We start from the raw sequence: 17102 nt of genomic DNA on the forward strand, positions 1-17102 counted from the left end.
CTGAAGAAGATATAAGCACTTTAATTTTGTTCAATACATAGCAGCCTTCATATCCACAGTGACAAAATACGATTCCAGCTACGTTGCCGTTCCATTTTTAAGAAAAATTACAAAAATGTAAATGTTTTTTACTCCAAAGCAAAGCTATCATCCTCACCATATTTCAAAATGAATTTATATTTTTTATTTGAAGAAAACATGACGAAAAGTTTGAACCTTCAGACCCATATATCTTTGTAAAGACCCCCCATATATTTTTTATTTTATTTTTTCGAGATTCCTGAGATTTTTCTCTTCAAGACCCCCGACTTGGAATACGTTAATTTTGCGACACCCTGTATAATTAGGTAATAGTGAAGTTATAGAAAGCTGGAATCCAAGACCATTTATGGTAGGGCTGAATAGGACAGCTCATAATAATATGGTCCCCAATGCAAAGGAGTAAAAATAATGACGGTGAAACATCAAGAAATAAAAAATACACAGAAGGAAAAACACATGATACAGAAGAGAACAAAATATTTAAAAAACCGAAGAAATGTTTATTTCAAAATTTCAAAATGAATGTTGTGGGGGTTGTGTAAGGTAATTTGAGGGTGTAATGTTAATAGAATTCTAACGCAAGAACAAAGGAAAATGTCTGCAAAGACAACGAAAGAGACGGGAGAAGGAAAGAATAACTGAAGACATTCAACAAAATAAAGAATGTCTAAATAGGCAAAGAAAAGGAAAGTAATGATAGAGCTTCAGGTGATAATAACATATCACATGATGTAACAAAAATATAAAAGTTAATAGAGTCCATTAAGCGATGGAAAATGAATAAGACAAATAAAAAACAAAAAGAAATTTCAAGAATTCGAAATGGAGGACTCTTAACTCGACTTGAGATAATTTTAAGTCCGAGATTTACGAGCCCCCCCGATTTTTATTTCTGTTCCCCGTGCATAAATATTAATTTCTGCTGCATCGCCGTCTCCTTCGATGGGTAAAGAATGTATGGTGTTTAGCCGTTGGTCCGTGGAAGTCGAGCGCGCGGCGTCTGATAAATCATCTAGGACTCCCTCACCACCATTCATCTCGAAATAATCCAAATTCATTCAAATATCCAGCAAACAGAGCGTGATATATGAGTGGAAAATGAAAAGATTCCATGTATCGGAGCATCTGAGGAGCTTTTGTCTGCTTTTGATGGTCGGGCGGCGCCGGCCGTTTCCACGATATTGGGATGCGTAATACCATCGTCAAACAGAAGTTATTCCACGTTTGATAAAAGCCAAATTAGTCGTCCATCGACATGCATGGGATATCAACAAGCAAATTTTTCCCTCGTAACTGGCAACTTTATTAAAAGTACTAACCTAGTTTATCGGGGCATCAAATTTTGATGGCCTCTGTTCTAGACACAATTGAAATGAATTCCTCTGCATCAGCAAGCCGGAATTGCTGCACTAAACCCGAAGAGGGTCAACGGTGACAGTAAAATTTTGCCTAAATGTAAACAATGCCTTAAATCACGACTCCCGAAAACTGGGAATCCTGCAATTTGCGTCACGGCTTTTTCCTGCAATTGCCAAAATGAACCCGAGTCTAACGATCCTGCAGGCTGCATCCTGCGACATCCATCTCGCGATCATCCTGCGAGTGACAGCGAAGCAACAGAGTCTAACGAGCTGAGTAGCGCGTCTGCCACATACATATCTCATAACTGAATTACCGGTGGGGGCCGTCGCCGCCCCCGCGATAACTCATCCGAACCGCTGGACCTGCGATTTTTAGCTCATTTCAATTTTTCTCGTGTCCATTTAAAATTCTTCCGGGCGGTGTTTCCTCACCAAAATCAACAAGTTCCCGCCGCCCCCTGTTTTCCATGCTCATTTCGTTTTATCAGATTTTCTTTCATGCCATTCACCGACATCCCCTCGACGCACTACACTGCAACAACGCTCGCTCTTCATAAAACCTTAATCCTTTAGGCTGCCAGCATCTCGTGTTACATGTTAATGAGCCGGCTTACGTGCAGACTTCGCCCCTATTTATCGCGGACTTAACGGCGCTTTTTCAGACGCGAGAAGCCTGAAAAACTGTTTTGTCTGCGGGATTACCCATCGATCGCCCCTTCGCAATTTTTTTCACGATTTATTCTCGCCCGGCAATTAAACAGGTGCCCGACAAGACTCCAGAATAAAGAATCTCTCTCTCATTTACTAAAGTGCCGCGCTGCAGCAGTCTCCGACTGGATGAATTATAAACAGAAATGTGTCAGGGTTCGGTCACGATTGGGGGAATCGATAAAAAACGGGAGGAAATATTGTGGAGCGTCAACTTTGATCGAGTTAAAGCACCTATCCATAGTTACGCAAGCTGAAATTCTTACGTCGAAACTAGAGAAAACTCATCGTGAATGCACGGCTGAATACGACGAGATATTCAAGGTAAATTGGAATAGACTCTCGAAATCGCTCAAGAATTCCGACGAACAGACGTAGTCTTTAATGAGAACCACAAATTACGACTTCAAAGTATCATAAGAGGCGCGGAAGTGGTGTTGTGCCGGGATTAATCGTCTGCGAAGGTTCGGAAAGCGTCCCCGGAGCAAAAACCGGAGCGATTGCTTTTTGAGGGTTTATTCGATTCGGAAGCGCCACCAACAGCCAAAATTAATTGCGAATGCACCTCAAAATCCGAGCCTGACGACGATTTTAGCATGTCGCGTGACGAATTTAGCGTGTCGCGTGACGATTTTAGCGTGTCGCATGAAACTAATTCGCTGCCCGTTTGCTGCCCCTAACGAAGTTTTCACTTCAAGATCCGAGCCTGACTACGATTTGAGCGTGATGATTTTAGCGTGTCGCGTGACCATTTTAGCGTGTCGCGTGACGATTTTAGCGTGTCGCATGAAACTAATTCACTGCCCGTGTGGTGCGCCTAAAGAAATTTGCACTTCAAGATCCGAGCCTAACTACGATTTGAGCGTGTCGCATGAAACTAATTCACTACCCGTTTACTGCCCCTAAAGAAGTTTTCACTTCAAGGCCCAAGCCTGAAGACGATTTTAGCATGTTGCGTAACGATTTTTGCGTGTCGCGTGACGATTTTAGCGTGTCGCGTACGATTTTAGCATGTCGCATGAAACTAATTCGCTGCCCGTTTGCTGCCCCTAAAGAAGTTTTCGCTTCAAGATCCGAGCCTGCCTACTATTTGAGCGTGACGATTTTAGCATGTCGCGTGACGATTTTAGCGTGTCGCGGACGATTTTAGCGTGTCGCATGACCCAATTCACTGCCCGTGCAAAGATGTTGGTCCCACGCTTTGATCTTTTACAGTTTCGGGAATGCCCCCTGGACTGGAAAACTCTTCGTCTCCAAAAACATGTTCTAACGCGACACTGGCGTGGTAAATATTTCTATAAATAAAGAAGTGAAGCGTTCATTTTACTTTTGTTTCGTGACAGTAGCTTTCGTGGCAAAAAACGAGGCCCCGAGACGGATCCATGCGTCCCTCCGTGTCCGTCCGTTTTATTTCTCCACCGTCAAACATATCGACTCCGGAACTTCCGTCGCAAAAACCCCCGTGAAAGAGTGACGTGTGGTGCGGGGGGGCGGCGATTGCGAAAACATGTTAGATTCGTCGGATTATGAAGGAGGCGAGAGAGGCTTTGTGCAACTTACTTGAACAAACAAGATAACTCGGTGACGTCGGGCGCACTTCTTTGTTCCCGTCTCCACCTAAGTAATATAAGAAATATTTATATTTCATTAATTTGTTCTGCTCGACGGTTCGAAATTATTTATGCAACATTTAAGTTCCGTTATTTTGCCAGGAAGTCGTCTCATAATTTATATGGCTGGTTACGTTCAGCCATAGAAAATGCCCGGTTTCCTATCTCGCGATTTCATCCGCCCACTGGGTACGATTATAATTCAGACGGAGCGCCTACTAACGAACCAGACCCGGATTCTTCCGGGATGGAAAAAAATTAACACAACAAATGCTAGCTGCTGCAGCCGGAGCCGAACCGATCCAACCAACAAGAAAATTACCTATCCAAAACTCTCACCTAAGCACTATTATAATTATTATTCTTATTTAAAAAAAAAAAAAATTGTTCTTAATATTGCTCTTGTTGCCCTTGGGGTCAGTAACTCCTGTGGAAGCTTCTCTGGGGTAGCATCGCTGGGGCCGCCGCGTGCGCCATTACCGCCCCGCCGCCCCCGCCGGAAGGGCCCTCGTCCAACAAAGACACTCGTGATGTATGGGGAGGAATCGGCGTCGAATAAAGCACTCCACCATTGTGCTGACTAAGTAGCATGATACAGCTTAAGCGAGCACGTCTAAAAACAAGTACGCGACCTCCGGCGGGGCCGAAGCAAATGGGGTTCGGCGCGGGCGGTCACTCCTGCCCCCGTCCATTAGTGGCAATTTGTTGCGGGGCTTCCTCGCGCCAGAAGAGAAAAATCTCCATCGATCTGAGCGGCAGGAGCAGGTCCGCACCGCTGCCAAGTGGTTTTCGAGCGGCGATTCGATCAGAGGAAGTCGCCGCCGCCGCCGCCGACCGATGGTTTATTCATTCGGGGGTCGCTTTCGTGCCACGATCGATTTCTTGAAAATTTTATTGTTTCGGACCAGGCGCTCTATCGGAGATCACGGGCGATAAGCGCGGCTACGGGGGCGGCGCCTGCCCCCGGGGAGAAACAAACTTCAAAAGAGTTGACACAGATGAAATGTAAAGGAGAATACAAATGGCGCGAAAGGAGCGAAAATGAGGTCCACAAACAAGTAAATTTAAAAAAAAAATACAAATTGGAACAATTTTTTGAGTATTTCCGGTGCAAATGCATTACAGTGTTTAGTGAACCCATTTGTACCAATCACATATTTTGTGCTTTCAGAATTTATACAAATAAAATTGTAATTTTTAATTTTTCTAGCCCGGCGCCTCCACCATTTTTACAATTCTTCTAAATTCAAATTTTACTCAATAAAATTCAATCGATGGTATTTTCAAAAATCTTTTCGGCTCGTTTGGAGCTTCCTTCCTTGATAAATTTGTAGATAAAAAAAATTTGATGATTTTTGGTTGTTTAAAAGTGAATAAAAAATGTCTCTTGATAAACTTTCGTTTATCGGGTTTAATTTATTATGTGTTTCAAAATTAGGAATATAATTTCTTGAGTATTTCCAGTGCAAATGCATTATAGTATCTAGTGAACCTATTTATACCAATCACATATTTTGTGCTTTCAGAATTACTTAATACCAATAAAATTTTGATTTTTAATTTTTCTAGCCCGGCGCCTCCACCATTTTTACAATTCTTCTAAATTCAAATTTTACTCAGTAAAATTCAATCGATGATATTTTTAAAAATCTTTTCGGCTCGTTTGGAGCTTCCTTCCTTGATAAATTTATAGATAAAAAAAAATTTGATGATTTTTGGTTGTTTAAAAGTGAATAAAAATGTCTCTTGATAAACTTTCGTTTTTCGGGTTTAATTTATTATGTGTGTTTCAAAATTAGGAATATAATTTCTTGAGTTTTTCCCGTGCAAATGCATTACAGTATCTAGTGAACCCATTTGTACCAATCACATATTTTGTGCTTTCAAAATTACTTAATACAAATAAAATTTTGATTTTTAATTTTTCTAGCCCGGCGCCGCCACCATTTTTACAATTCTTCTAAATTCAAATTTTACTCAATAAAATTCAATCGATGGTATAGTCAAAAATCTTTTCGGCTCGCTTGGAGCTTCCTCCTTGATAAATTTGTAGATTAAAAAAATTTGATGATTTTTGGTTGTTTAAAAGTGAATAAAAAATGTCTCTTGATAAACTTTCCTTTTTCGGTTTTCATTCATTATGTGTGTTTCAAAATTAGGAATATAATTTCTTGAGTATTTCCAGTGCAAATGCATTACAGTATCTGGTGAACCCATTTGTACCAATCACATATTTTGTGCTTTCAGAATTACTTAATACAAATAAAATTTTGATTTTTAATTTTTCTAGCCCGGCGCCTCCACCATTTTTACAATTCCTCTAGATTCAAATTTTACTCAATAAAATTCAATCGATGATATTTTTAAAAATCTTTTCGGCTCGTTTGGAGCTTCCTTCCTTCATAAATTTGTAGATAAAAAAAATTTGATAATTTTTGGTTGTTTAAAAGTGAATAAAAAATGTCTCTTGATAAACTTTCCTTTCTCGGTTTTCATTCATTATGTGTGTTTCAAAATTAGGAACATAATTTCTTGAGTATTTCCAGTGCAAATGCATTACAGTATCTGGTGAAACCATTTGTACCAATCACATATTTTGTGCTTTCAGAATTACTTAATACAAATAAAATTTTGATTTTTAATTTGTCTAATTTGTCTAGCCCGGCGCCTCCACCATTTTTACAATTCTTCTAAATTCAAATTTTACTCAGTAAAATTCAATCGATGGTATTTTCAAAAATCTTTTCGGCTCATTTGAAGCTTCCTTCCTTGATAAATTTGTACATAAAAAAATTTGATCATTTTTGGTTGTTTAAAAGTGAATAAAAAATGTCTCTTGATAAACTTTCCTTTTTCGGTTTTAATTCATTATGTGTTTCAAAATTAGGAATATTATTTCTTGAGTATTTCCAGTGCAAATGCATTATAGTATCTAGTGAACCCATTTGTACCAATCACATATTTTGTGCTTTCAGAATTAATACAAATAAAATTTTAATTTTTAATTTTTCTAGCCCAGCGCCTCCACCATTTTTACAATTCCTCTAAATTCAAATTTTACTCAATAAAATTCAGTCGATGGTATTTTTAAAAATCTTTTCGGCTCGTTTGGCGCTTCCTTCCTTGATAAATTTGTAGATAAAAAAATTTGATGATTTTTGGTTGTCAAAAAGTAAATAAAAATGTCCTTGATAAACTTTCCTTTTCGCTTTTAATTCATTACGTGTGTTTCAAAATTAGGAATATCACTCGACCCAGATAAAACGGCAGAATTTCTGATATAATAAAAAGCGAAATTAAATTATAAAGCTTTCCCGGTTTTTAATTATTTTAAAATCTTAAGAAACGAGGCGAGTCTTTGGGCAATATTAACGTCTGTTATTTTTGGTGAAGTCGAGGTAAAAGCGTGCCACGCGGATGTACATTTTTAAATTAAATTTATTCCGGATTAAAAGCAAATACGTGTAGAAGAATAATAAGCGGAATGTCGTTAAATAAGTAAATGCGGCTTCTCAATCACTTAATGAAATAAATTATTAGTGCGTTAATCCGGCCGGAGAAAATGAAAATTGAGTGGAGAGGTTTTCGGAAAAAGTCCGAGAATTAGTCGAATTAGATTTTAATCTAATTAATGAAAATTTTCCGGGAGAGAATTGTCGCAACAAGTTTGTGAGTGGTGTCGTATTTACAGTTGGAGCTTTTCGTTTTGTAACGAAATAACAGTCCTAATCTAAAAGTGGTCAATCATTTGTGTTGAATATTTTATGTTAAACACCGAACCGCGTTCGGTTTAATAATTTATCAGCGTGATGATAAACTTTACCATTTCTTTCGCGTTTCCTTAATAACACGGTTTGTAAATAAATTTTTCCTACACTGACTAGCTCTAACCGGTCGACCATATTTAAATAGAGCTCTGCAAGTCATTTATTATACATATTTGACAGTTAATCCCGAATCAACAATTCGAAACGCGGCTAAATGTAATCTTCGCATGTTGTTTATATGTAAATGCTATTTAATTTCATTTTATCGTATTTGAATAGATAAGTGAATATGGAAATTCCAGATGAGATAACGTTTTAGATTGCAGCGTGCTGTTATTTCCCCCCCGAAAAGTCATTAATTGTTGACTCAATTAACTCGGTCCGGCGATATTTTCAGCTCCGGGGGAAAAATCGTGACATCGCACGGAATTCAAACGTTTCGCGCCGACGACGATTCATCGCCGCCTCTGGAAGATTTTTGCCGCCGCAACAATCCCAACAAATTGCACCGTAAAACGGGAGAACAATATTAAAACAGAGAGCGGGACCCATTTGAATGTGAAACAATGTGAGCACACATCCGCGACGAGATACACCTGCAATAAAGCGGATATTAAATGAAGATACGAGGGGCAATTCTAAGGACGTCGCGATTATCGTAAATTGGGTTCCGACGCACCGCGGCGGGGGCAAATTTCATTTTTGTCGTCGACCGGAGAATTGGAAGCGGAAAAGCCACTTTGGCCGATCGGCTGATAAAGGGCTGCTCCTCAGGTCGCCGGTCAAGTGTTGGCCGAGGAAATTTGATTTTCGGGAAGGGGAGGCTTCCCCGGGGAACGACGCCTCATTAACGCCGCAGGCCCGGACGCCCGGGCCCACCCATATTAAAAACAACTAACCTCGATCTAATAAATTTTCCCTTCTGTGCCAATTAGCAAAATTATTAACTTCTGGAGCAAAGATTTTCTACTGTATTCGCAGAGGTAATTAGCAAAAATACTAATTACGACGAGTAATACACTCGGATTAGTCGAAGTAATCAATTGGCAACAGGGCATTCCATGACAAAAATGTTCAAAGCAAAGATCACCCCATTTTTGCTAACGAAATCAGTTAAATTCGTAAAGGTAATTAGTAAAACTACCAATTAGAGTAATGAGTAATATACTTGGAAATTTTCTGTACAAAAAAATCTCAAAAGGTAATACAATCGTGGCTGCGCTAACAAAACTAGTAATATAAGTGGAAGTTTAATATCTGTAGAAGTAGTTAGCACAATTACTAATTAGAGCGAGTGATTCACGCGAATTAATTAAACCAATCAATTGGCAGCAGATCATTCTATGTTAAAATGGTTCAAGGTACACAGCATCATATTTTTGTTAATGAAATTAGTTAACTTCCTAAGGTAATATTCTTGAATTAGTCCCAGTAATTAGTAGTAATTTTCTGGGCTGAAAATGTTTAAAGTAATAGTATCACGCTCTTGCTGACGAAATTAGCAATATCTATGAAAGAAATTAGCATAATTACTAATTAGTGTGAGTAATAGACGCGAATTAGTCAAAGTAATTAATTAGCAGCAGAGCATTCTGTGCTAAAATTTGTCCAAAGCAAATAGTATCATACTTTTTCTAATCGAATTACTTAAATTTATAAAGATAATTAGTAAAATTACCACTTAGTACAAGTAGAATATTCGAATTAGTCGAAATTATTAATACCTCTTGGTAATAATTTTTTGGGTTGAAAATATTTAGGGTAATATTATTGTGTTTATCTTAACAAACTTAGTAAAATCCATGAAGTTGATTCCTAAAATTACTAATTAAAACGAGCAATATATTTGAATTAGGAGAATTAATTGGAATTGGTAATTTTCTGTGTTAAAAAATTGTCAAATTAATGGTGACGTGATTGTGCTAACCAAATAAGCAAAATCTGTGAAAGCAATTTTCAAAATTACTAATTACGAGTAACACACTTGAATTAGACGAAATACTCAATTAGCGATGGAGCATTCTGTGTTAAAAAATTCAAATTAAGCAGCACTATATTTTTGCTTAGGAAATTAGTAAAATTCGTGAAGGTAATTAGTAAATCTAAGTAATATACTTGAATTAGTAGAAATGGTTAATTGGCATTTGTAACTTCCTGTCGTATTTGTTCGAACGAAATTGGTAAGTTGTTAGAGTTTGGGCTAATTTTCTGGCACCAAATAATTAATTGCAATTAGCAGAAAACTTAGTAAAAAGAACCACAGTCGTTTAGCTGTTGTCGTAATCCTTTTAGCTTTAAAATAATATTATCACGCTCTTGCTGCCGAAATTAGCATTCCATGAAGAAAATTAGCACAATTACTAATTAATGTGAGTAATACACACGAATTAGTTAAATTAATAAACTGGCAGCAGAGCATTCTGCACTAAAATTGTCCAAGGTAACTGGTAATCGAATTAGTTAAATTTCTAAAGATAATTAGTAAAATTATCACTTAGTACAATTGGTACTCGAATTAGTCGAAATAATTAACTCGTAGATATTGGTAATATTCTGGGTTGAAAATTTTTAGGGTAATATTATCATGTCTGTTCTAGTGTAATTACTAATTAGTAAAATTACTAATTAAAACAAGTAATATATTTGAATTAGTAGAAGTAATTAACTAGAATTGGTCATTTTCTGTGCTAATTTTTTTTAAGTAGTAGTGACGTGTTTGTGCTAACCAAAGAAGCAAAATCCGTGAAAGTAATACTCAAAATTACTAATTAGTAATTACGAGTAACACACTCAAATTTGCAATGGAGCATTCTGTGTTAAAAAGATTCAAAGTAAGCAGCATTATATGTACTTTTGCTTTCGTGAAGATAATTAGTAAATACATATAATAATTAAATCAAGCAATATACTTGAATTAGTAGAAATTGTTAATTGACATTTGTTATTTCCTGTTATAAAAGTCATTAGGGTAATAGTGTCGTATTGGTTCGAACGAAATTAGTTAGTAATTAGAGTCTGGGTAATTTTCTGGCACCAAATAATCAATTGCAATTAATAAAATTAGCAAAAACGTAGTAAAAGGAATGAGAGTCGTTTAGCTGTTGTCGTCGCCGTTTTAGCTCAAATTTAAATTTCCTTTTTCCCCTTTGTACAACTGCCGGCTGCGCTGTGCCCCCCGATCACTTTTCGTAATTTTTTCCCTGCCTCCCCGTAATCCCGCCGCCGTAAATCCGTAACGCAAACCCCCATTAACGTATCCAAACAATAGGCGCGTCTAATTGTTGCATTTCGTTAGCGAGGGCAAACAAGAGCGCCCCTCTGGGGTCATGTACGCTTATGATTTAAGGGCGACGCCGTCTTCATCCCAAATATCAACAAGCTAATTTATTCGGCACGGTCGAGTCGTCCCCGACAAAACCGCACAAAGTGCAGCGTCGTTGTTTTTATTCCCGATAGCAGGACGACATTTGGGTGGAAAGGTCGGCCGGCCTGCACCAGGAATACACCGGTGACGGCAGGAAGAGCGGCGACGGAGAAACCACGCCACTAATGAGGTGTGCTGACATTACATCCTCCTTAACAATAAAATTACAACGCAGTCGGCGCACTGCGACTATAATAAATTCGCGAGGCGGCTGGGGGCGGCGAGAATTGCTACAGACGTTATGATTCAGCCAATCAACAACACCAATTGTGGTTAATTTTTCCGTCGATCGAATTAATTGTATGCAGTTTTTGGCGGGGTTGTTTTTCAAGAGTGCCGCCACCAACTCCCCCAGAACTTCTCAACACGTCCGCAAATTCGCAAAAGTCCCATGTGTACATTTCATCGGCAATCTCTGCCCCGCCGCCCCCACGCCCCCTTTCCAATCGAACCACCTGATTCCTGATATGTTTTCGTCACGAGACACTTTTTCATTAGGCTTTCCCTTTAGTTCTACGGACTCGTCCTTATATTGGAAAATACTTGGAGCGTGAAACGGATCTGGCAAGAAATTTTTTAAGAGTTACAATCTCCAGGCCTCCACTTGTAACATTCAACAGGGACGGTGCCAGGCAATAACGGCCCCGCTCGTATTTCTCACGGTTAACGCCGCATATTGCGGATGGGCGGCGGGACACTCGCAATTTTTCCGTCTTATTAGGGGTGAGCCGGGGCTTTCATAAACCTACCCCCGTTCAAGCCAGATAATTGACCTCCCGACCCTACAAAAAAAACGGGAAAAAAGCGTGAAAGTAGAACTGAAAAACGTGTTTACAACCAGTCGTTGAAAAATCGTTGAAATTTGGTTTTTGCAACTAAGCGGATCCCTAGAAATGAAATGAAAGCGTTCAATGGTTTCTAATAACTACAATTCATGAAAGGACGAGGGAAGGGACTTAATAAATCCTGAAAGACACTCATCGAAGTGGTTTTTGGTAGAGGAATGGTCGGCTCAGTTCGTTTATAAGAAATGTTTGTAAAAAATGTGATAGTATAGTTTTTCGTTGAAAACTGGTTGAAATTTGGTTTATCTAGACAAATACTGTTATAAAAGTACAGTGAAAAGATTTAAACATTTATTATTGTTAAACAAGAAAAAGGGGAACGTTGAAAAGTGGTAGAAATTTAGTTTTTGTTCAACGTATAGAAAATTGATGTAAGCAAAATATGTAAAAGTAGAGTAATACAACCTTCTGTCAACCAGTCGTTACAAACTGGTTGAAAATTGGTTGAAAATCGGTTTTTCAAAGCCAAATACGAATGTCAGAATAAAAGGAGTTAAATAGTTATTGATGTCAAAAATGAACAAGAGAACGTTGAAAAGTGGTTGAAATTAGTTTGTATTCGACCAGTAAGAGTATAAAAAATTGCCATATAGCAAAAAATGTAAAAGTAGAGTAACACAACCTTCTCTCAACCAGTCGTTGCAAACTGGTTGAAAATTGGTTGAAAATTGGTTGAAAATCGGTTTAGCTTCGTCGAACGCGGTTATAGGGAGTTGATAAAAACAACTCCGCGGATAATTGGAGTGAAGTCCCGCGAAACTAAGCTCCGTGCGCATAAATTCCGCCGAAACTGGCCGTAATGAACCCGAATGAGTTACGAGCTTTTTTAGCAAAAATAATTCGCCAATAGCCGCAATAAAAGCGTCAGATTTTGAGAAACGACCCGGCCAAAAAAATCCGCTAATTATGCGAATCGAAATTTATTTTTCGCTAACGACAGGTTAAACGCAGTTCGCAAAATTCCGGGGGAGCCGATTCGCTAATTGGGGTGAGACGGCCGTTTATAAACTTCCAATATTATTCTTGCAGGCCTCCCCGGGGCCTAATGACTTTCCTTTCGTAGTTTAATTGCGACCACAGTAATTATATACTTCCATGTAATTTCGGCCCCGTTGAAAAGTTTAAATTACTTTATATGGCGGCGGGTCAATAATCGAGCGCACTACCGGCGGTGCTGTCGATTTTCGAGATGCGCCAGATCAACAGGTACGCAGCTCGCGTTTAATCTTCCCGGCATGTAAAAGGAAAATGAACTTCCTTTATTCCTAAGTGTTGCAATTAGCCGCGACATGAATTTGTACTTTATGTCGCGAGCTTATAAATAATGCCTGGCATTTCCAAGAAATTTTCCTGTTGTATTTAGTGCAGGATGACAGCTAAAGCTCGTTCCGCGCCGAATGCTTTTTAGAGCTTCCCCACCTGTTCGGATCGGGCTGATCTCCCGGGGCCGGACAAGGATCTCGTCCTGCAACAAATTCGTCGGTGGTACTGACGGGAGTCGAGTCGGAAAATCCCTGCGATTTTTCCGATGGATTTTTTTATCGTCGCCATTCAATTTCGCCACGCTCAAGTCGGCGTCGCGGCGACGTCGCTCGCCCCTTTTTCAGCCCCAAAACAAAAGCCCCTTCCAAACAAACGAGCTCCTCTCGTCAGAAAGTTGTAATTCGAAGTCGAGGATCCGCTCGACGTCGCGCCCATCTATATATTCACTATATTTGCGCTGAAGAGCTGTTATTTGTTTTCGGTTCGAGTACAAAAGCCGGCATCTTCGTCTTTCTCTTTCGGGCTCTGTGTGCGCATTCGATTGTCTGGCGGAATTGCCTCGAATTGCTTTTTCCGACCGATTCCATAATGAAGCAGGGCCTCTTCCAGGTTATTCCACGGAATATTGCTGTTTGCTTGTTGCGCCGTAATTCTTCGCAGACAACTGCAAGAATCAAAACACAGATGGAACGGTTCGCAGGACGACAATCGGCCCTCCGGTTCGATAAAACGCCATGACGATGGGAATTGCCGTGCGGTAAACAGAATAAATTGTGTATCAAGCCCACAAACAAAAAGATTATTTTATATTATTTGTCGGCGGGGCATTACTTATTTATCGTCCATCGATTTACAATTTGTCCTTTTAGATGGTGCGCACTCGAATTTTTCTGGCGCAGTGTCACCACAATAACATCCGGGGTCATCGAGATTTTTTCCCGAAGATGTTATCACCGCTGAAGGACAATTGCACAAAAACGACGCTCAAATACCTCTTGCGATTTGTACTCGACAAGCCACCAATCATGGTAAGTCACATCGGTACCACCAGTACGACCCACACCACGAGCTAATTTGTTTCAGAGTACTTTCACGTGGGTAGTTCTCGTGGCGGTACTTCTACTCCACCTGCCTCAATCTCGCGGTTGCTGCACCAATCAAGTGTCAACTTGCACACAAAACTGTGCCACCCAAGAATGCGTCAGTTCGTGCCAGAACAACTGTTGTAGTACTTCCGCAGGTTGTTGCCAGAATCAAGTGTCATCTTGTTGTTCTACTTGCACTAGAAAATGTGCCACATCCGACTGTTTCAATTCGTGCCAAAGCGATTGCTGCAGTACCGGAGGCAACTGTTGCGGTACTTCAAGAAAAGACTGCTGCGATAACGGGTAAGTCTCCACACGAAGCGTCTCTCATCGTCATTTTGGAAACTGTTCCAGGAAAGAGAAGGAGATTGTTGTGGTCACTGGTACTCCCCCTCGCATCATCAATGGTGCAGATGGTGGTGGTACTGGTTCTATCGCTGCGGACATCACTTCGACCAACTTAGTCAACAACAACAACGTAATCAACATGAGCATCAACGTCGACAGCAACGTGGTCAACAACATTTCGAACGATTGTGGAGGAGGAGGAGGAGGTTCGACCAAATGTGAAGAAAAGATTGTAAAAGTACCTGTTAAAGTACCAGTTATTGGAGGACCTCCAGTTACTCCGATACGGCCAGAAATATCGACAGTGATTCCTCCAGTGATGCCTTCAGTGATGCCTCCAGTGATGCCACGAGTACTGTCACCCCAGTGCTGTGTGATTATTGTACCCTGCGTCACTCCAAACTGCAATCCTTACCATCATACATGTAATGGGTGTCAAGGGAATTACGGGTACTTGCCCATCAATCCCTGTCAAGGGGGTTGCTACAAGAGGGCCACTTGGGAGAGGAACAGGTGTTCGATGGGCCACTGTGTTTCCAGACAAGTCGATTGTTCGTACTGCAGCGATGATTTTTATCACAGTTATCAAGGGTACTCCAGTTGTCATGGGTGTTTCTCTGGGTACTGACCAGTGTAAATTTTACCAAGAGTATGATCTGTAGATTTTTGGGTAAATAAAAACCATAACATTTTTTATATCTTATTAACTCCCGGAAAAGTACCACTAGTACTAACCTACTACAACATATTTAACAGTTTTTAAGTGTTTTCTTGGTACCACTGTATCAACTATAATTCAAAACTAGTAGTATTAAAAGTTACAAAATTCATTAATATGTTATGACCAGCAGGACGTGCAGATTTAAGCCTCACTGATTAATAAAAAGACAACTGTCTGTTATTCTATGCAAAATTATGAAAATTAGTTATTGTTTAGTAGAACTAGGTCATTGTCAACATAAATTACTTTGATGTTTCATTTAAAAAAATTAATAATCTGCTGTACAATTAGTAAATATTTTTCACTCCTTCTGTCCACACTTGGTTACATAACTCCTTCAAATGTTGTTTACTGGTGTTTTAAAAATATGTGTTGTAACGCTAAAAGTGAGCTGATTAAAACGCATTTGCTAAAAAATGTTGTTATCTAAAGGCGCAAGTGTGAAGGTCTTCTCGAATTCATGCAAGACAAGGCCTGTTGTTTTCTTTCTGATGATTGTTGCGGCTCTCGTCCTCATCTTCCCGCACCTCTCAGATTCTTGCGCCACTCGTGACCGTTGTCCCAGCTGTTGTTCCTCCTGTCAAGATCTTTGCACCTCACATTCTTGCGTCAACACCTGTCAACGCTACTGTTGTACACTCAAAAAGGACTGTTGTACGTCGTGCCCAAAATGTCCATCTTGCCCCGGTAAGAAAACTACTCCAATTGATGTGGTAACAGATTCGCCTGCTCCTCCGGCTGTCCACCCCTCTATAACGGCAAATGTCAATTCGGTAAACACCATCAACAACAAAAACAGCATCAAGGTGGAGGTCAATGTGGACAGCGTGATTGTCAACAACATTAACAACGAGGAAGGTTCATCAGAGAGCGCAGTACCAGTGCGAGTACTACCAAAAACACAAGCGTCACGACGTTGTTGCACAATTTTTGTACCTTGTGTCAGGTACAACTGCAACCCGTACCATTACAGGTGCCACGGTTGTCAAGGTGATTACGGGTACTTGCCCATTGACCCATGTTACTACGGAGGATGCCACAAAAGAACTGTTTGGTCCAGGTACAGATGCACAATGGGACAATGTTTCAGAAGAAATGTCGATTGTTCCAATTGTCATCGCAATTTTTATCAGACTTATGCAAAGTACTCCAGGTGTTACGGTTGCTTTTACAAGGATTGGTAGCTTTGGTCTTGTTGTAACGCTACGAAAATTCAATAAAATCTTGTTTAAAGTATTTTTTATTTTGGTACTTGTTACGAAGTACTTGTCTAATTTTAGCCTAGTTGATAGTCTTAACCAATCACTTTTAAGACGCCATGTGTGTGCATTTTTTCTTTTAAATGTTATCAGAAAAAGTATATTTTGGTGACCCAATTGCTTCAGTACCATATCTCGAGTGTGCACGCAAGAACAAACATGGTAAGTTCCCCACTAGACCATTTCTAAAATTGAAGTGACTCTGCGATTCAATTTTTGCAGAATTTTTCGTGTGTTTTCTTTTTGGCGGTACTGACGTTAACCACCCTTCATCAGTCACTGGCTTGCTGTAACTCATGTAGTTGCAGCTCAAGCTGTTACAGTCGGTGCTGCGTCGACGTCTGTCGGGAAGACTGTTGCAAAAAGAAAGATTGTAATACCACAAAGGGAACTACTTCTACTACAGAAGCAGAAACAACTACAGAGCCCGTAACAACCACAAGATCACCACCAACACCAACACCCGTGAGGTCCATCAGAAGCTCACAAAAACCTTCGATAAAAATCGGGGTCAGTTCGTTCAACTTTCTGAACAACGACAACCACATTAACATCGATTCTCGTGTCAATACTAATGTTGTAAACAATATATCCAACAAAGGGTATGGCGGTTCAGCACGGAGTAGCACAACGACATCGAGAACAACGTGGACACCAAGAACAACAACA

The 17102-nt window shown here is 39.7% G+C and overlaps 1 protein-coding gene across 1 annotated transcript; it reads left to right on the forward strand.

The window, feature by feature from the left end:
• The first annotated feature begins 13928 nt into the window (after positions 1-13928).
• Positions 13929-17102, forward strand: LOC138138856 (uncharacterized). Its single transcript, XM_069058952.1, has 4 exons — positions 13929-14048; positions 14104-14408; positions 14460-16595; positions 16656-17102. The coding sequence occupies exons 1-3, from the start codon at positions 13965-13967 to the stop codon at positions 15079-15081; spliced, it is 1011 nt and encodes a 336-aa protein (XP_068915053.1). The 5' UTR covers positions 13929-13964; the 3' UTR covers positions 15082-16595; positions 16656-17102.

Source organism: Tenebrio molitor, chromosome 1 (assembly GCF_963966145.1).
Source record: "Tenebrio molitor chromosome 1, icTenMoli1.1, whole genome shotgun sequence".
Taxonomy (NCBI): domain Eukaryota; kingdom Metazoa; phylum Arthropoda; class Insecta; order Coleoptera; family Tenebrionidae; genus Tenebrio; species Tenebrio molitor.

Coding starts and splice junctions, on each gene's coding strand:
- LOC138138856 (XM_069058952.1), top strand. CDS start 13,965: ATGTTATCACCGCTGAAGGACAATTGCACAAAAACGACGCTCAAATAC. Junction 14,049..14,103: donor TCGACAAGCCACCAATCATG/GTAAGTCACATC, acceptor AATTTGTTTCAG/AGTACTTTCACGTGGGTAGT. Junction 14,409..14,459: donor AAAGACTGCTGCGATAACGG/GTAAGTCTCCAC, acceptor AAACTGTTCCAG/GAAAGAGAAGGAGATTGTTG.